At 30.7% G+C, this 21,297-nt stretch overlaps 2 protein-coding genes across 2 annotated transcripts; both read left to right on the top strand.

Moving 5' to 3' along the window:
- The first annotated feature begins 3,583 nt into the window (after positions 1-3,583).
- Positions 3,584-10,044, top strand: LOC132719528 (hemicentin-1-like). Its single transcript, XM_060703304.1, has 7 exons — positions 3,584-3,967; positions 5,080-5,370; positions 5,620-5,910; positions 6,196-6,486; positions 8,188-8,493; positions 8,657-8,935; positions 9,737-10,044. The coding sequence occupies exons 1-7, from the start codon at positions 3,892-3,894 to the stop codon at positions 10,042-10,044; spliced, it is 1,842 nt and encodes a 613-aa protein (XP_060559287.1). The 5' UTR covers positions 3,584-3,891.
- Positions 10,045-10,343: 299 nt separating this feature from the next.
- Positions 10,344-16,454, top strand: LOC132719530 (uncharacterized). The gene is made up of 5 exons (XM_060703306.1): positions 10,344-10,640; positions 11,018-11,135; positions 11,360-11,415; positions 15,565-15,669; positions 15,847-16,454. The coding sequence occupies exons 1-5, from the start codon at positions 10,370-10,372 to the stop codon at positions 16,038-16,040; spliced, it is 744 nt and encodes a 247-aa protein (XP_060559289.1). The 5' UTR covers positions 10,344-10,369; the 3' UTR covers positions 16,041-16,454.
- Positions 16,455-21,297: the final 4,843 nt, after the last annotated feature.

Here is a 21,297-nt window from a genome sequence, read left to right on the forward strand (position 1 = left end):
ATTTCAAATTTTTTCTTCAATAAAATAGACAGAAATCGAAATGACAGTTCAAAAATTCATATTTTAATATTACTGCTCGGAAAATAAACATTTCGCATTTCTGCCAACGGGAAATATTTTCTTTTATTATACTACGGAATTCTTTTATCTGTTTTTTTTTTCTTGTACCACGTATTTGTACAGGACAATCGATTTAAACTCTAGCTTGAAATATGATAGGGTCTACTCTATGACAAATATTGATATACGATGTCGGGACGTTTTCGGATCACTGAAGTGACACGTGACCATGTCTAATGAATTATCTTCTCTTAATTATACTGGTCACTGCATTATGCAAAGGAAAAACACGATATATGCACGCTTTGGCAACATTCTGTCGTGAATTAAGATGTAAATAATAATGGATTCACACATTGAACCTAACCAGATCAGTATCTACCGTTTACTTGAAATTGTATTTGTTTTTTTTTTTCATTTTGCCATCTGGATAAAAAATTTTCAGTGGCTTTAATCTGTTCAAAAGAAAACATGTCAACTTTCCTGACATGTAACATTCTTAATGACCCATTGTATAAGAACCGTATAATACAAACCATTCCTAAACACGAAACATTATTATTATTTCAAACAATTACATGTATTTCATAAATTGTCATAATTACACATACGCCCAGCCAAAAATATATGATTGTTTATTGTTTATTAGTGTGAAACGGAATAACATTGGTGACGTATTTGTAATTGGTTTTCAAGTCTGATTATATCAATTAACTCTAAATAAAAGCAGGTATATAAAATGTGAATTCTGGTCATCGTTCAAGGAACCAAAGCATTTTGATCTATAAGTTTTTTTACTCTCAAGAAAGAAGTTTGCTAGAAAAGTATCTCGTGCGTTAAGAGATTTGAGAGATCCTGGCTTATTAAATCCACAGGAGCCAGAACGTATTCTTTAAATAACCATATTATAAATGTGTCAGATAAAATGCTTTGATAGGGTGCCTGGAGCAATCCTTACTGTCAGTTATCAAGCAAACATTGATTGATTTATCTTGTAAATGGACATTTAATCAGTTGATGGAATTATGGAAGGTGGAATGGCATTCTGATAAATTTGTTCAATTATACTTCAAATATAACATAGCTTACTCAAAATTGTGCACTTCGAAAATACGCTTCACCTATAAATTCTGAACCCTTATATGTATTGCTGAAATCTACATATTAACGCAACAAAAACCAAATCACATGTCGTTTACTTATATAAGATTTCTCTCCTCTTCTTGAATAATTGCCAAAGCGATTTATCTTTAATTTTTTAAATTACAAGATGTAATAGAAATAGTAATATCTTATATTTCTTTGAAATCATGATAAAACACTTTTACTATACAGAATTTTGATTTCGTTTTCGAAAAATAAATCGTCTACATTCTTAAAAGTTAACTTGTTTATAGGAAAACGTAAGTGTTTGAAGCTAAAAAGAATACAATAAAAGACCAACGGTGGTAGTTGTTCGATGGATGTATCATTTGATTAAAATAAGTCGCAATTTAATTTGACCACGATTAAAAGATCCAAATCAGTTCGCCAACGAAAATTTATGAATGATAAGTTACCGTGAACCTTACGTTTCTTTACCAGAAACTCTGTTTCCGCTAGACTAAATTTTAAAAATATTTAAAAAAATTAAGTTACACCAGAAATAGACTTTATAAAACTTTAACGAATCGAATTGTTTATAACACATACATTATCATTAATGTATCCGACGAAAAAGAATTTGTTCTAAGGAATTGTTCAAACAATTACACTTTAATCATCATGTTATGTAAGTAAAACATAAAATTGTGCAAATTGAGGCCAGGTAGATTGTAATACAATGAAAAAACGTGTCGATAATTCTTCAATTTGCGGAAATTTTCAAAGAATATGAAGTTTTTGCGTATTTTTTGTATATATTTTATTATAAAATAAAACAATTTGATAAGAAATAAAACACCACAATGAATTAGTACTTGGCCAACAAATTTTCGGAAACAATTTCAACAATAAAAAAAAAAAAACAGTGTTTTCTGTTTCATTGACGATAACCCTTAGCAAGTGTCGACCGATCTATTTCATACGCATATCGTGATGGAACTGTAAGCATATTTGTACTTTAATGTTCTGTTCAAGTAAGTTAACGAAAATACGTAATTTATACTCAGAGAAGGCAATAAGAACGGCGAGTCTCAAATGGGGCCCTCATTTAATGCGCATGATGTTTAGAACTGGAATGTTTTTGCTGTAGCTTTTTTTGATGTAGCATTTTTTAATAAGTACTAAGGTAACTTTAAGTAAGTAGTTAAAGTTTAATATATACCATTGGATTTGGCAAATATTTGCAAGAAACATGATATGCTTTTAGTTAAATATTCCAAATCATAATAAAAAGTAAGTAGGCACTTTTTAAGAAATGGGCGTGACACAATGTTGTCGTAAACATATGCCACATAATCATTCAACCTGTATTTAATCACCAGAATTTTACAAATCATTATACATTATCAATTAGCCCATGGATTAACTGCAGCGAATTTTCGAATTTGTTTCCCTTTTTTCCAATAGAAGGAAAACAAGATATTTGAATAGCAATAACCTCCATGAAAATTTTCAGAAAATATGTATTTAAATAATGAAGGATTCAAAAGTTCACCCCTGAAGGTTTTACAGTTTTGCATAGTACACAGATGCCATTAAATAACATTTAAATAATTTATCGTTACTAGTTTTATTACACAGGCAAACAGGTATGCCCGATACGGGCTTGGGTTTGAAAAAGTGGTTATGTATCCTTGCTTGTCTAGACGTTTTAAAACCATTTATTTTTTTAAACAAATGCTAACGTAGAGAATGTATATATGACAGAGTGAGATGTGCCACTCTTGTTCTTGGAAATGAACAAGGGCCGGGCAAGATTTAATCAGGTTCTGACCGAAAATTGTATGTGCACGCACCAATGTGTCAATATATTCGAATTATATTTTGCCATCTGTGATAAAACAGTCAGGTTGAGATATTCAAGTAGAGGTTATGACTTTCGAATGACATTTAACTCTCAATACAAATTATTGAATGTTCTTTTTCTGGCAATATCTTTGTAATCAATTTTGACAAATTGTAAACACAAATTAGAACATAACCGTAATGTGTATGACTTTTACTTCTCCTTATATTTGACCCTCAAGAAACATGCAAATGTTCTTTTATAAATTTAAGATGCAACAACAGGTGGAACAATATAATTATACTGCCTTTAGTGAATATGCTTTTAAAATGAAATGATTTTTCAGATCTTGTTTCCTTAGTGAATTGTGCTTTATTATTGATGACTTGGTTTGGATAAAAATATATTCACAATAAAAGCCTCTAAAATGACTCAAATGTCTGTTTTTGCATTTGGTGCTTCAAAATTGTCACCTGGCTTGAAGTGCCTTTTGTTTAAGAAACAAAAGTTGTTTCCAGGGAGCATTTATCGATTTTAGACACAGTTCTAGTACTATTTGTCAAGCGAAATTAACTTTGTTGTATGTATAGTTGATTGATTAACTTGTATGAATCCGTAATTGTAAATTTGTATCTATTTTAGTTCCTGTTGTAAACGTGTCGCTGCATTTGGTTGAACCAAGTTCTAGTTTCATAAAAGAGCATTCCCGACAAACAGTCAAGTGTAAGACATCACCTGGTCGACCACAACCCAATGCAAGCTGGTTTCTTTATGAAGCTAACAATAACGTTAAATATAAAATTACTGTCAATTCATCAATACAGATTATCTATAGCGGAGCTGGACTTGTATCTGTTGAAAGTACCTTACAATTTTATCCAAATAGATCAATAAACGAATGGATGCTGAATTGTGAAGCGTGGACAAACAACGAAACCCGCGCCCATCAGAGCAAAAGATTGACGTTAAATATTGCTTGTGAGTCACTTTTTGAATATATTCTCTGCGATATTATTGATATGATAGGAATATAGCTTACACTTAAAAAGGAACGTTGGGAAATATCTTTATGAAGTTTATTTATTTGTTAAAGGCAGCGACAATGATAAAATATTTCATTTTTAAGAATGACAAAAACAAATAGGCAACCATTGACTGTATACAAGAAAAGGTGATTTCCATAGCAACCATTGATTTGCAATAGCAAACAGTGATTTCCTTAGCAATCATTGAATTTCCATAGCAACCACGGGCTTTCCTAACTTATCAATTGCTTATTCTACTACTGGTTTCAAAGTCATTTCCTACGCAACCATTTACTTCCAGGAATAACCACTGACTTCCAAAAATTATTCAATTTCTACGCAATAAGTGCAATTCATTGAAACCATTCGCTTGTCATAGCAAACATAAACTCTAATAACAACATTTGGCATCCAAAACGGCCAGTGGCTTACAAAGCAACTTGAAACTTTCAATAGCAACTAGTAGCTTCTATTTTTAACAAGTCAATTGACTATTCCTAGCAACCAGTGACTTCGACAGCAACAACTGTTTTTCGATAGCTGCTTGACTTACATAGTTATTATCATTTTAAAAAAAGCCATTGTCTTGCACGGCAACAAGCGACTGTGCATAGCAAGTAGTTCTTCGATAGCAAACAATGGCTCTCTCCAAAGTAATCAGTGACTTCCGTAGACACGATTATCATCAATAGCTGCAATTGCCAGCCCTAATCAACAAATGACTGTCAAATTATTTATTGTATGTTTAACTAGTGTAACCATTCATTTTCCAAAATAACCGATGACTTGTTTTTTTATTCTTATTTAATTTATCATTCCAGTTTTGAACACTGTTGCATTTGTATCAGATGTCCTTAATTTTGACCTAATACCTGTTTCATCAATGGGTATGAATACAAATTGTTCCTTGTCATGTAGAGCCTTCACAATCAGTTGAGCGATATTAATGCTAAATATCACTTACCTCTTATTATTAATGATATGTGTATAACAACTCATAACTGTTTCAAGATCTTTATGTGAATGATTTGATATATGATTGCATTTTTATGGAATAAAACAAAGACCCTCCGGACAGGCCACCTGTTATTTCCGGATTCGAGAACGGCGGAAAGTATCCACTGATAGAATCAGAAATTGGCAAGTTGTCTTGTACTACACATGGTGGGAATCCACTTGCTACTTTGACATGGAAGTGCTATAACAATAAACCGGAATCGACAACCATTGGAGACAAAACCGTTTCCAGCACTGTTACATGGTCAGGTTTACGTGATCAATCATCTTGTACTTGTATTTCAAATCATTCTTGGTCTGGAACAACACGAACTACGACAATACAGATTGATGTTCTTTGTAAGTTTTTATTCTCACAACATTTCGGACAAATAACATACTGTATCATTATTTTGTAAAATTTGTACTTTCCTTAGTAACCACACGGTCTTTAGTCATTGAAAGATAAATAAGCCTCCTGCTTTAAAGTGATAATAGTATCAAAATAATTTAAAAAAAAATGCAAAATGTACTTTAATTTATTTTCAGTATGACTTATATGATAAATGCCAATAATAAACTTTATGAAATATTTTGACATTTTTCAAGACTCTCCAAACAAACCAACATTAACAATCAGCAATACAGACGTTTCAAATGTTATTAACGTTATACTGAACAACACCGTCCACGTTAAATGCGAAAGTAAAAGCAAACCACACCCAACCTACTCATGGACAGGTCCTGCCGACATGCAAAGAACGATACAAATACTAAATGTCACAATTAATGACACAAAAGACAGGAAGTATAAATGCATTGCAACAAATCGAATGGTTAGACAAAATGGTACATACTTAGATCGACGTAATGAATCTGGTGTTACAATAAAGGTGTTATGTATGTATCACTTTTTAACCCTTACTATCTTTTCATTTTTTCATTTTTGAGATGACTGTCATAATGTTTTTATTATCGTTACTTTTTCAAATGTTAATCATTCTCAATTAATTTAATTTCGGTTAGACCTTATTATCTAAGACATACACATTTGGTTATTCAATAATATAATATATTCATAAAATACGTACGCCGCTATCTATCATTTTTATCGTATTCAAATTTAAAAGGAACGTGCACACGCGGGGAAATTGAATATCAATAACATTAAATTTGTTTTATCAGATCCACCTAGGGAGCCTTATTTCAAATATGAGTTTTCAAATGGAACAAAGGTCAGTACTCAAAACATGATAGACGTTATAGCAGGAGACTCGATTTCAATACATTGTCATGCAACAGGAAATCCACCACCTAGTTACAGGTGGGACAGTAATGAAGGCTACGGTATCTTAAAGATAACTACAATTACCTCCGACACAAACAAAACATGCCATGCAATGAACATAATGAAGGAAACAGTCGGTGAACGTCGAACAGGATCGACATACGCCTCATTTATAATCAGAGTTTTTCGTAAGTTTAACTATGACACCATATAGACATGCGTTTAGCTGATTGAAACAAGATTTAAATCATAACTTATAACCGTGTATGTCTTATTTTATAGTGTTCTTTACATTTGAATTACTAAGTAAACTTGTGAGCAAAAACCCTCTTCTACGAGTAATGTTCGTTAAAATACGTAGCCTTTTGTTATTACTCTGTAGTGTTTTATTTTATTATAAAACAGAGTTAGATTTTCTACCTTTTCTACATCAAGTATGATTGTATATTTTCGAAGAAAATAAATTAAAAAATATACATGTAAATCAATAATTAGAACATGCACCTATTAAACGCCGGCGCAATGCAAACGGCAATTAAATGAGACGTCATAATAAAGTAAACGCTTAAATAAAACGCGCCGTTGCATTCGAGGCTACGTTGGTACCGCTTAATCCATGGCCTTTATATTTCTAAATACAAAATACAAGAAACATGTCGCCCTCTCTAGAGGTTTGTGAAATAACGACCGTGACTCGCTCCGCCTGTGCATGTTGTTGTGATCCTTTATGAGTCATTTATGAGGGCATTTAGTGTGAACTAAATAATAACCATGACTTTATTATCTCAGAAAATTATAATATGAGTATGTAAGTTACATATAATTCACGTTTTAAACATGTGAAACATGTGGAAAAAACTGTACATCAGATGTTAAAATCCTATAACGGCATACTTACAGAATAATCTGGATAAAGTAATTATAAATTCGATACATACTTGTTTACAACTGTTATCAAATAAATTTTACATGAACATAAATGCATCTTTACCCTTGACATGTTTAATTTGGATATTCAAATTCCTAAAACTGTAGCAACATCCAGGTGAAACATCTCCACCAGCTCCCAAACGGTCAGACGTCGGCCATCTCCGAAGACACTCTGAATTGACGTAACCACGGAAAGCGAAATGTTTTATTTTTTATCCTCTCCCACTATCATTCTATTGTTTTTCTACTGGTACTTCATATTCGTATGTGCTTTTTTAAAAACAGGGCACAACTAACAGCACTTGCATGTTGTGACTTTTTTATAATTGTGAAATTTTAGGTTGGTGTTTTGCCCAGATTCTGACAAAATTTTATCATTTTGCAAAGTTCTGTTCGGTCTGATGACGGTATTTTGACGTAAAATCTATGAGCTACCTGTAGCCCTATGTGTGTTGTTTACATAAGCTACTTATGTTGAAATAATATTCAAATTTACAGTGATGTCATTAAAATGACCATTCATATTTTTACGGATTAAAAAATACTACAGTCGAAAACTAAAATCAGTCGCACTTATTCATTAAAAGAGAATATATAAATCTTGGGTTGCCCCGGTAGCTGTTACTTTGGCCAATCTCAGGCGTGTGACACGGCCATCTACAATTCTATAAATGTAGTTATGGTACCTATCGATGATGTTTACATTAAAAGCACATACTTTTTTTATTATCCTGTATCGCGTTTGGATTTTATGAAAAGTCTGTGAATTTTCCGAACATCCCTAGTATTTATGGTATTACTTTTACTTTTATAGATACTGTGTTAAAGAAATTGTAAACTGTTTTCTAATATACCTATAAGATGTCTTTGCTCTAAACGACAGTATTAAAATTACGCAAATGCCAGTATTTTTTTTAATTAAATATTTCCACTGTAATTGATAATGATTTTATTCATAGATCCGCCACATATTCCTACTATCACTATTTCGGACGGAACGAGACAAATAAATGTCACAACAGCAACAATACGATTGAAAGAAAGAGACAACATCAATATGACATGTTTTTCTGAAGGAAATCCTGTTCCAAAATACACATGGGAAAGTCCAAATGATAAACTACAAGGAAATATACGTCAATTGACAAGTATCAACCGAAATTATACCGGAAATTACACGTGTCATGTGAGTAACACGATGAAACGCACTTTTGGTGACAGTGAAAATTGGTTTAACATCTCCAGTATATATCTGGAAATATTGTGTAAGTATAAAATACATACAATATACCCGTAAAAATCAAATATATTCATTGGTGAGTAACGTAATATTTCAAACCCTTTCATCCTGCATCGGTTCATCTTTTAAGTTATGTATTGCAAATTTTTATCATCGTTTTATTAAATTCTATTAAAACATGTTTACAGATCCGTCTTCTATTTCTTCGTTAGAAGACGTAAGTATTCCGGAAGGGTCAAACCTGAATGTTACATGCCAAGTTCAAAGGGGAAATCCAAGTTACCAAAATATTTCGTGGACTAGGCCAAGTGATTCCAAGAATTGGAAAGATAGCCGACTGACTATAACTAATGTTTCAAGAGCTGACGATACAAATTATACATGCACTTTACAGAATATAATCATTCCAACAATTGGTGATAAAACAATGACTGTTACGAGCAGAACAATCCGTCTCAATGTTTTATGTGAGTGAATTATGTTAATGTAGCTAGAAACTCATGGGTAATGTTAGTTTTAAAAAGTGTTTTATGTTTAAATTCACGTTTTGTATATATAAGTTTATGAACACGTTTCTTTGATAAGTCTAATTAAGTGATGTTTTCATTCTTATTCTTAATTTAAAGCTACGGGAAATGTGATATTGTGTCATAAAAACGTAAATTATTAAAAACTATTGAAATGCTTAACTGGACTATAATCTAGGATTCAATTTCATTGAATAATAGTTTATTTATAAAAAAAAAGTTATTTAAAACTTTTAAACATGTCTATAAAATTTACTATTTATCTTTTTTTCAGATAATGTTTTCTTATTTTTTTCCAATTTAATCCATTATATTATGTTTGAAAATATCTATGGGCACATAATGTAAAATTACCAAGGGGTATAAACATCACGTTTATTGAATTCAAAACGTTCAATTTTTTTTTCATTTTTATTCAATCTTTGAACGATTACATTTTTAACTAGTTATGAACTTAAATTATACAAAGTCTTATATCCTGGACAGCATATTCGATTTGATATGCCAATGCAGTTAAATAATACTTGGCTCTGGTGTTAACCTGACCTTCCTTTTATCTTTCGAGTCGCAGTTAACTAAAGATACTTTGACCATATACAATAAATTTGACTGCAACATTGTACCAACATTATATTTTACAATTTATAATCAAAATTTTGTCAATGAGAGCTTATATAGACAGGTAGGTAATTAAGGGCCACCCTGACAGTCATGATTTTGTTTGTTTATTTTTGATTGCAGACAAAGCTAATGTCCTAAACTATTCAGTTTGGAACAGTAACACACATGATTCTGTGACGGTTACAGAAAATGAAACAGTTGGTCTACAATGTGAGATAGAAGGAAATCCTACACCCACATGTGAAATATACAATGAACATAATTCTGATACGGAGCATCATATAAAATATTCACCTAACTATGCGACATGTTCTATCAATTTCACAGCAAGTTGTCTTCATTTTGGTGTTTATAAATGTAAAGGTGCCAATCTAATCAACAATTCAGGTTATACGGAGAAAACAATCACCATCTTTGTAGAATGTTAGTAAGATTTACACATTCTTTTATTCAGCATTTATTTTGTTTGGAAACTGGGATGGAAAGTGCATGCTTTGACTCTTTCACTTTTGATTTTTCTATAAAAAATGCTTGTGAAAAATGGGTCTGAACTTTTTAATGTATTTTTCAGAGTAAAATTCGATCTTTAAAATAGTTTAAATGAAGGTAACATATTGAGGAAAATGAAACATACTACCGAAAGAAAACAATAAATCAAAGTATACAATTTTTTTTCAAGTGCCATTTTATTACAACAATATTTACGATGCATGATTTGTAGGTTCTCCAAGGCCAAGCCCTTATGTGCCGGTAATGGATCGTGTTATTGCCGAAATAAATACATCGATAAGTCTTCACTTCACAGCACTGTCCTACCCTAAACCTTACAGTGTCTTGTGGAGAAAATTTGACGGAAAATCATGGACTAATGTAAATGAAAGCAACAATATACGGATATATCAATCGAATTTGGATTTCGGGATGACAATTATTCGAGCATCCAAGGAAGATTTTGGCGAATATAAGCTTTTTATTTCTAACGCCGTTGGATCCTACATTCACAATTTTTATATTGAACACACCGGTAAGTAAGAATATTTTATTTAGATTCAAAGTTTTTTTTGTATATTATAACACACTATGAGCATAAAGAAAATGAAAAATAAATAGCACCATGTTAAAAATGACAAAAAGTTATCATAAAGGACTCTGATTTTTGCTCTAAAAATAAATTATGAAAAATTATAACGTTGTATGACAAATTGACTTAATATGTAAAGACCTTTAATTCTTGCTAAAACGCCTTTCATCAACAATATAAAAACATTAAACATTTATGTTCATGTTGGCATGCTTTTGTAGAAGAAAAGCTTCATTTATGCATAAAAATGCCTAGATTGCAAAACTTTATTTAGTATAAGTTAACATATTTTCTTCAAAATCTGCACTGATTTCTTTCAGCGGTGACATCACAGTCCGATGTTAAGGGCAATACAGGGCTTATAGTTGGGTTAACAATAGTTTTAATATTGTTTGCAACGATCGTGACCGTCTTTAGTGTTATTTGGTACAGAAGAAGGTAATACGTACTTTTAGCTATGAATATGTGAATTTTGTTGTATGATTGTATTAAAATTGTAGAAATTTAAAACTTAGCTTAATAAATAAATTTAGTTTCAAACTTTTGAGACAAAAATCATATTTAGAACGCATGTTAATGTATGAATTAGTTCTTTTTTTCTGTGTTCTTTTTTTTCCTCTGCATAAATGATCCATTATAATGAAATAATTATCCGCTTTTAGAAGAGATTATAAAGGACCAGACACGGATGTTAACAATTCATATCAAAACGTATCAGGTAGGGTATGATCAAGGAATTTCATAACGTGTTAACAATTTGAATATGATAATTAGTGCATCACTTGTCTGTTTTTAAATGAAACTATTGAAGCTTACAAATAATGTCTTTATTAAAAGCATAAAACTAGTTAAAAAGTGTCAACAGAATAACGGTCTCATAAAATTATTAACCATTTGACTGATTGTTTTAAAACATAAATCAAGACTTTGATTAGATACAGACTGATAATATTAAAACACAATCAACATTATTATTATTTCATACATTGTTTTGATATTTTCACTTACACTACATTTGAATATTTTCATTCATTTTTTCTTGCTCATTAGGTGCAAATACTCAACAAAATAGTAATGACAACGAATATGAAAAGATCGGAATGAATGTGAAAGACTCTGAAAACACAGTCAATGGAAGCAGAAAATGTATTGAAGGTGAGGCAAAAATAGTGGCCAATTAAGCAGTTACTTATATGAAATAAGACAAGTCACGTGCTTTCATATTTTTCATTTCCTTTATTGTTTGATAGGTAATGTGTACCAATAGCAAGAGTTTCGTGTTTAAGTGCCATATTTGTGTCAGGTTCAAATACAGGAGAAAACACTTAAATTTCAGATATAGAAGAAAATAATGGCATTCCAGTAACATATGAGAAACTAGCAGATGATCGAAAAAACTTTAGCCTTTACAGTCAGCTATATTCTATGAAAGAGAAACAAGATGGTAATGAAACCGAAAAGAATGTGTCTAGAGGCAAGGACGAACAACATGCCGAACTGTCGAAAATCTATATCAATATGGAAATATAAATACCTTACTCTTGAAAAAAGGCAGGCTACTTGTATTTTTTTGCATGCACTGTATAAAATTTTGTACATGACACACAGACTATAGAAGTATAGTACTAGTTAGCAATAATTCAATTTCTTGTTGAAAAATGCATGTATATACACATACAGTTATTTGATATTGTTTAATTATATTCTTAAACATATTTTTGTATTTAAAGGTGCATAAAATTATGCAATTAAATATACTGAAGATGAACTTTACTTTCATTGATATGCTATTTTTTGTTTTAATTTCCACGAACATTTACATATTATTAGAATCATGTAATATTGTTAAACTATCTTTGAGTGTGGAATTTTGTAAGTAATGCTGTATGAATAGAGCCGTTAATCTATACTCTTCACACACATTGAATTTCATCTTTGCGAATAGGTACATTTATATCAACAATTTATCAATGTTGAAATGTTCTGGTCAACTATTAAAACATTTGCGGTATTTAGATATGACAAGACGAGTCTGAATATATCAACACCTCTTTACAAACATGTTTGCAATATAAATAGTTTCAATATGACAAGTTTAATTTTTTTGAATCACCGATACATATGTGCTCATTTCAAAAACTGTAAATATGTCATTCACTGTATGGATTCATAAGATCGGGTTGAGTACTTATATATTTAAGAATTGTAGCGAGTATAAACAGTCCGTTCTTTCAAGGATTTTGAAGTAGGTGCAATTTAAACAAAATGCAAAACAAAACTGTCATAATTGTTTTTTTTACAAAACTTGCGTGAACGAATAGAACTATTTTCTTTATCAGATATGAAGATTATCAAACAGGAAAACAAATCTTTAATATAATATTTTTATGATTTAACGATGTATAGTCGTTTTTGTGAATTACAAAAGCATTGGCGGTGTTTTTATTTGCCACTTTGATAGAATTTTTTTTTTGTTTTAAGGGTTTCTTTCCTTTACAACTAAATTAACATTATACGTAAATACACTTTTTAAAAAAATATTTGTCCTGCGTTTAAAAAGTTGTCAATAATCGTCTCTCAGTTTGCATACAAATTAAACATATCCTTTCTAAAATACAATCACTAAATATGTCTTTGTATCTTCCTGATGATTTGTGCGTGTAAAACCTCAGAAGCATTACGGTTAATGTATCATTTTAAGGCTGCATATTTGATATAGCGTGTGCTTCGTTTAACTGACTCAAAATTTATGGGTTTTTTTTCGTTTTACTGAATCATTTTTTATGTTCAATGCAACACTGAAGATATAAGGATACGTTAAAGTCGGCGACTTAAAATCACTAACTCTTCACTAATGTGTGTCAGAACACGGCCATGGACTTTGAATTCGTCAATGTTAGGAAGCGTTCCAGCTAGCTTCAATTGTGTCATGTTGATTTATAAATTGACAAACAAGTTACAATAAATAATCATACAAGAAGTCTTTGAAACCATGTTGCAATATATGTTTCCTATGACAACATTATTTAGGACATTGATAGATAACTTCCATCACGTCAAAGTACATCTCAGGAAATGAATTTTGTCCTCCAAGTTATTTTCTTCTTCTTCTTCAAATCTATAATCAGTGTAGTCAAATGATATTGCCTGCTGACTAATGTGTGGAGAAGAATTATTTTCATTTAAAAATCTAAACATTCCTATCGATTAAATAAATGACGAAACAACTAGTCATTTAATTATAGTTTTAAATATTATTCGTAAACAAAATCGAATGCTTATGTATGGATCAATAATACATAAAAAGCGCCAAGCAAATGGAAAAGGAATAATTTGAAATAAACTGATACATTTTTATCATTAATTATATCTATGACTTGTAAATCTATGATTGCATTTTGTTTATCTGTTAACCTGTTGTTTTTGATTCTCCTTAAGGAAAACGTTTTTGTTTGCAAACGATATTTATTAAAGAGAAAATGGTTTAAAGGCTTAATATATCATATTCTGAAAATATAGGTTGGAGTCTCTAGATTAGAGATTGCAATATCGAACATCTTTTCCGAGTATGATTAGGAATGGTACAAGGATGTGTTCAAACAATGGAACAAGCGGCATAGGTGATGCATTGAGGTAAACTTAGAATACTTTGAGAAATAATGAACTTAACAACACGTCGATATAATAAAAAGAAGATACGACCCTAACGTGTCCCGAGTTAATGTTAATCTTGCACATCGTCATGAAAAAATTAATGATGATCGCACAATATTTTTTAAACACATTAATCATTTTAAAATTGCTATTCATATATAGCTGAATAAAGCTAATAGAAAGTCAACGTCCCGTTCTAATGTAAAAGATGTTGCAAAAGATATTGACATCACAAACAACAAACACAAAAAGTATCACATTAATATCAAAATCCATTATGCTTTACTTAATTTAAGTATCGGTCGTCTGTTTAAATAAGCCTACGTATAAACTACCATTAAATAAACATTTACAAACATGCTCTGATATCTTATAACTTCCTTGTTCTTTTAACGGACATGTATACGTTAGGTAAATATTGGTATTAGAGGTATAATAATAGTATATTATGTCAAATCATGTAAATAATAAGAGCGGTAACTTATTTCACGATTATGTCAAAAAACCAAACATGTACATGTCATATGTTGGGTTAACAATAATTATAGTTGTATTATTGCTTGCAACGATCGTGACCGTCTTTGGTGTAATTTGGTACAGAAGAAGGTAATACATGTATATGTGAACTTTGTTGTATGATTGTGTTGAAATTGTAGAAATGCAAAACTAAGCTTAATAAATGAATTTAGTTTCAAACCTTTTAGAAAAAATAAACATATTTAGAACGCATGTTTAAGTTTGTTCCTTTTTTGTGTATTTTTCCTCTGCATAAATGACCAATTATTATGAAATAATTATCCGCTTTAAGGAGAAATCATTACGGACCAGACACGGATGTAAACAATTCATATCACAACGTATCAGGCAGGATATTATCAAGTTTTATAACGTGTTCACAATTTGAAAGTGATAATAAGTGCATCACTTGTCTGTCTTTAAATCAAACTATTGAAGCTTACAAATTCCTTATTTAAAAGCATTGAACTTATTGAAAAGTGTCAACAGAATAACGGTCTTATAAAATTGTTAACCATTTGACTGATTGTTTGAAACATAAATAAACACTTTGATTAGATGCAGACTGATAATATTAAAACACAATTATTATTATTATTATAATTATTTCACACATTGTTTTGATATTTTCACTTACACTACACCCAATTATTTCTTATCATTTGAATATTATCATTCATTTTTTCCTGCTTATTAGGTGCAAATTCTCAACAAAATAGTAATAACAACGAATATGAAAAGATCGGATTGAATGTGAAAAACTCGGAAAACACAATCAATGGAAGCAGTAAATGTATTGAAGGTGAGGCAAAAGTACTGGCCAAATAAGAAGTTATTTTTTTGAATAAATGAAATAACACAAGTCATGTGCCTTCATATTTCGCATATCCTTTATTATTTGATAAGTAATATGTACCAAATGTGTTTAAATGCCGATTTGTGCCAGGTTTAAATTCAGAAGAAAACACTTAAATTCCAGATATAGAAGAAAATAATGGCATTCCAGTAACATATGAGAAACTAGCAGATGATCGAAAAGACTTAAACCAGTACAGTCAGCTTCATTCTACGAAAGAGAAACAAGATGTTAATGAAACCGAAAAGAATGTGTCTAGAGGCAAGGACGAACAACATGCCGAACTGTCGAAAATCTATATCAATATGAAAATATAGATACCCTACTCTTGAACAAAAGGGAATACTACTAGTTTATTATTTGCATGCACTGTATAACATTTTGTACATGAGGTGGAATTATTACATACATCCACCTATACAGACTATTGAAATATATAATACTAGTAAGCCATACTTAAATGTCTTGTTGAAAAATGCATGTATACGCACATACAGTTATTTTTTGATATTGTTTAATTATATTCTTAAACATATTTCTGTATTTAAAGCTACATTTAATAAATGTCATTAAAAAAACTAAATAGAGACATTTCATTAATAAATTGGGTTTTATATCGACTCCAGATCTTATTTTGGTGTCCAGACAACCAAAATGAGTTTTATAAGCATAAAAATGGGTAACCTTATTGTGGCGAAATGGGATGTACAATTTCTGTTTGCATGAGAAACTCCGCCTTCGGATCATCCGTACATCAGTCTTGAATCAACAAACATGACTATAAGTAGCAGTCCTAATTTAACGGTATATTTCCGCATTGTAACGGATATTTTCAAACAAATTTAATCTTTTTACGAGATAATTACTTTCACTGAACCACAGGCTTAGTGCACCGTGAAGCTAAAACGGTTAAAGTGTGTTTGCACAAGAAAATATCATATTTGCTGTGTTCATTTGCATGTTAAAATTCGTATACGAACTTTAGTGTTACCGTTGGGTTTTCCGTTTAAAATCTTAATTCATGAACAATATGTGATGAGATTTACAACAATACTGTTAAACAGGTTAATGAAACTGTAGAAGGTTTGATTTTTAGGCCGACGGCAATTTTTTTTACATATTTATTTAATGTAACTTTAAAGGTGCATAAAATTATGCAATTTAATATACTGATGATGAACTTTACTTTCAATGAAATGTTATTTTGTACTTTAAGTTGCACGAACATTTACACATTATAAGAATCATCTAATATTGTTAAACTGTATTTCAGTGTTCAATTTTGTAAGTTATGCTGTATAAATAGAGCCGTTAATCTACACTCTGATTATTAACACACATTCATCGATGCAAATATGTACATTTTTATCAAAATGTTGAAATGTTCTGGTCAGCGATATAAAATAATAGCGGTATTTAGATGTAACAAGACTCTTTAAATATTTACATGTTTGCAATATAAAGAGTTTCAAGATGACAATTTTAACAAAAACATGGATTCCCTATTTTTTGAGCAAATTTATAAATCACCGATAGCATATGTGCTCCTCCAGTAAATGCATTTCAAACACTGCAAATATTTCATTTCGTTTATTGGGCCATCAATTCTGAAGATAAGATCTAGTTAAGAACTTAAATATTTAAGAATTGTGGCAAATAATAAATAGACAGTTTGTACTTTCATGGATTTTAAAGTGGGTGCAACTTAAACAAACAGTATATCCAAAACGCAAAACAACACTGTCATTATTGTTTTTTTTTTGGACAAAACTTGCGTGAACGAATAAAAATAACTTCTAAGTTATCAATAACTTTCTCTCAGTTTGTATATAAATAAAACATAGTGAGGAAGCTGGCTTATCAGCAACATTGGTCAGTCTTTAGAGCCATCATCAGATCATGTCAAGTTTTTTAAACATGGTCTAGTGATGATAATGCATAATGAATCAAACATATCTAACAGGGAGGGAAAATGGGTGAGTGTGTGGTCCCAAAAGTGATTGCGCTTGATAAAATATCGTTCAAACTCCAACTTCCTCAGGTAAGTCTCGTTAATTAATATTAATTAATCGTTATTAATCGGGATAAATATAAATGTGTAGTGTTTTCATCCCTATTTCTCCACATATCATGTATGATTGTGAAGATGTTTTAGATTGAGTATCATTTTAAGATATTATAATTTGATAATTTGAGGGGAAAAAACAAATATCACAACCAAATAACATAATTGGTTTTATCTTTTTATTAAATACATCAACTTGCAAGTCAATGCCAAATTGAGGGCTCTACAATTTTTTAAGTAAGGAGAACTTTGGCTATTTGAATTTTGATTTGATGCAAATCATCTAGGGGCTTTACCTTCCTACCTGTCTCAAATAAGAATGTTAAAGGTCAAAAATGCATGTGAAAAAATTTAGTTTTTTTTTTCTCAAAAGTATTCTTTTATTTTTATTATACTTATTTCACTTTCAAAGAAATTTGGAAAAAAAGATACACAAACCAAAATAATGGGCACAACTGTTTAGACAAGTATCGATTTTATTTGAATATATTTTTAAACAAACCTTAAGCAAGACTACACTAGGAACTTCGAAAAGACGAAAATATGATTTCTCAATATGCACTCGTCTTCGGCTTATTTCATCAGACTTACTGCGCCTTGAAAATGGAATAAATTGTTGTTTGTCAATTCTCGAGCTTTGTATTATTTAAATAACATATAGGTTTGTGGGTAGCAGAGAAAACACATCATCCCGAGGTTAACAGTATTTTTTACAAAGGATGATATTTGTACTGTTACTTAAAGACCTATTTGTTACATGTGTTTAGTTTATAATCCGAACAAATACTGTTATGATCTAAAAAATTAAACCTAATCTAACTGTATCAACATTGAACCAAGAGTACGCAACTGTCTTTACCGTTTAAGTTGTTAGCGTACTTGAGATTTTATTTATAGTTCACTGTTTCAGCAAATGAATCATAATATCTACAAGTCATAAACATACATTGAGCTGTGTTTGATTAAGAAAACCATAACCACAAACCACAAACCATATATACGCTTACGATCTGTAAAATCTGATCCAATCCAAAATATTCTTCACATGGCTTTTAAAAATGTACATTTACGAAAAACGAAGGTATCCTCCATCTTTCTAACACACCTGTTATGTTTCACTGATTAAAATCGTTAAATAAACCTTGTTTCGTGTTTTAATCGCCTGCTTGTTCGATTTTGACACATAATCACATTACAATAATTATTGATAATTGCCTTATTTACAATTCAACCAAACGACAAAATCCCTCAACAACTAAATTTTATGGGTTTCAGTGTCACTTCGGTGATGCCCTTTCAATGTGTAACCTCGAAAATAAGAGGCTGAATCGGGAAAAACATGGCAGCCATTTTATTTCACTTTGTTAAGAAAATAAATCATATGACCAGATTTTATACTGTTTATTAGTACTGTTATCAATGAAACAGTAAAATGTCTTAGTCACGTTGTACACTTGCATCAAAATTATAGATAAATCCCAGCGGTCAATGAGAAATAAACATTACAAAGAAAGTAAGGGGTAAAAAGTTGTTTAACCCTTTTCTGATAATATGGTGTTATTTAGAAATTTTATAGAAGATTAACAATCAAGTTGCGTATTATAAACATTTTGGTTAACAGGTGAATACTAAAATAATGTTATATCATATTTAAATATCTCTTAACAATTATCTCATTATTTTGATGACACTTTTCTAAACTATGCAAGCCCTGTATGGGGATGTTTTTAAATCAAATACATATAAACTTTTGCAAACATATTTAAGGCAGTAAGAAAAGTTCTAGCAATAAAGCTATAAAGCTGTATACGGAGAATTTGGAAAAAACCTTTTATGTATAAACTTTAATTGTGCAGATGTGACATGTGTGTGTTTTTATATATCTCGTGCACACGAGATACCATGTCATGGCCACATGTGACTAAGTCGTTGCCACAAGTTACGAAGAAACAGAAAGTCCATTGTTCCCATAAACACGACATTTTTCATTAATATGTCTTTCGCCTGTATACCAAGAATACAGCGACCGTATTTGGCCAGAGAAAGGAGACTTTTTCCCAACCATTTTAACTTTAGTATACACGAGTAAGTAGATTTAATTGAGCTGGACTATACTGATAAAACATGTGTTGCATCAATTGAAGCTATGCGCTGCATATACACAGTTCGTGCAAAGCGTGGTTGAAAGCGAGATATTGACCTTATTGCATTCATATTTGAACACACCTCGTAAAATACAAAACGGTAAGTGCAAAACTCCCGGTTTAAAGATGGGATGACATCATATTGACCTAGCTTAAGCTACAACGGGGTGTATCGACCTAAGCACTCCACACACATAAAAGATATCCATGGAAAAGTGTCAATTTCCCTTTTCAGTGAAACTTAGAAAAGTCAACAATACCATGATAAGTTAAATATCAATTTTGAAATTATTACATTTAACATTCATGGGCTTAGAAGAAATTAATACATTTATTGGTAATAACCGATTATTAAGAGTAATATTTTACAGGAACATCCTTGGATTGTTAACACAATTTAAACATTTGATTAAATTTGACCACACTTGTTTCCACTTATTTCCATGTCTTAATAAATCTGAGTCTGCAACATTTTATATTTTTGCTATCTAGGGTTTCATTTTTGTCTATTTTAAGGGAAAGTTTACTCGATATGTCTTTTATGTCTATCTTAGTCATTACAGACTATTCTTGCTGTTTATTAATAGTTGCTGCATTAACATTGGCAGCGTGCTTTCCAGGCAATGGAATATTTACCAATCGTAAGTTCATCAAAGCATGGAAACCTCATGAAGTGAATATGGATAATACGTTTTTTGTTGTTGTTGCTTTTTTGTTGGCTTGACATAACTTAGACTGCATGTTTTGTAGTTTGTTCAGTAAGTTCATAACTACAGGTATTTTGCTATAGGAATTATCCAAACACTGGGTGAAATTAATTATAATTTTCTACCTGTTAATTGTATTTAAATTGTTAACACAAATAATCTTTGGTAAAAATGAAAGGTAGAAAATTAAAGCTATGCATATGGATGCACATGTCCATGAAACAGAGAAAGGATAAAATCCTTAAGTTATCAATTGTGAACACTTTATGTGTATACAGTGAGTTGTTATAAAGTCTGATGAAAGTTTGAAAGGCGGACAGTATTTGTTATTCTAAGAAATAGGCATGTAATGTTTAGACACAACTCAATTTTCACAAAATATAGACTATTTGAGAGTTTGTTTACTTTTTTCTTTTATACTTAGAATATATGTTTTAGTTTTTCAATCTAATAGATTTCAAATTCCATCCAAGTACCAATGTTGGTGGAGTTCATATAATGATATTAAATAGATAATGCGAACTAGTAATGCTATATACATGTATACCTATAGATATGATGAGACTGCATAATATAGAGGATATTTGTTTGTTTGTGTGTAAGATGAAATTTTATTTCATCGAGTGGGCTTTAAAAACAGTATTCTCACGAGTGGCGT

Source organism: Ruditapes philippinarum, unplaced genomic scaffold, assembly GCF_026571515.1.
Source record: "Ruditapes philippinarum isolate M1 unplaced genomic scaffold, ASM2657151v2 ctg3778_1_1_1_1, whole genome shotgun sequence".
NCBI lineage: Eukaryota > Metazoa > Mollusca > Bivalvia > Venerida > Veneridae > Ruditapes > Ruditapes philippinarum.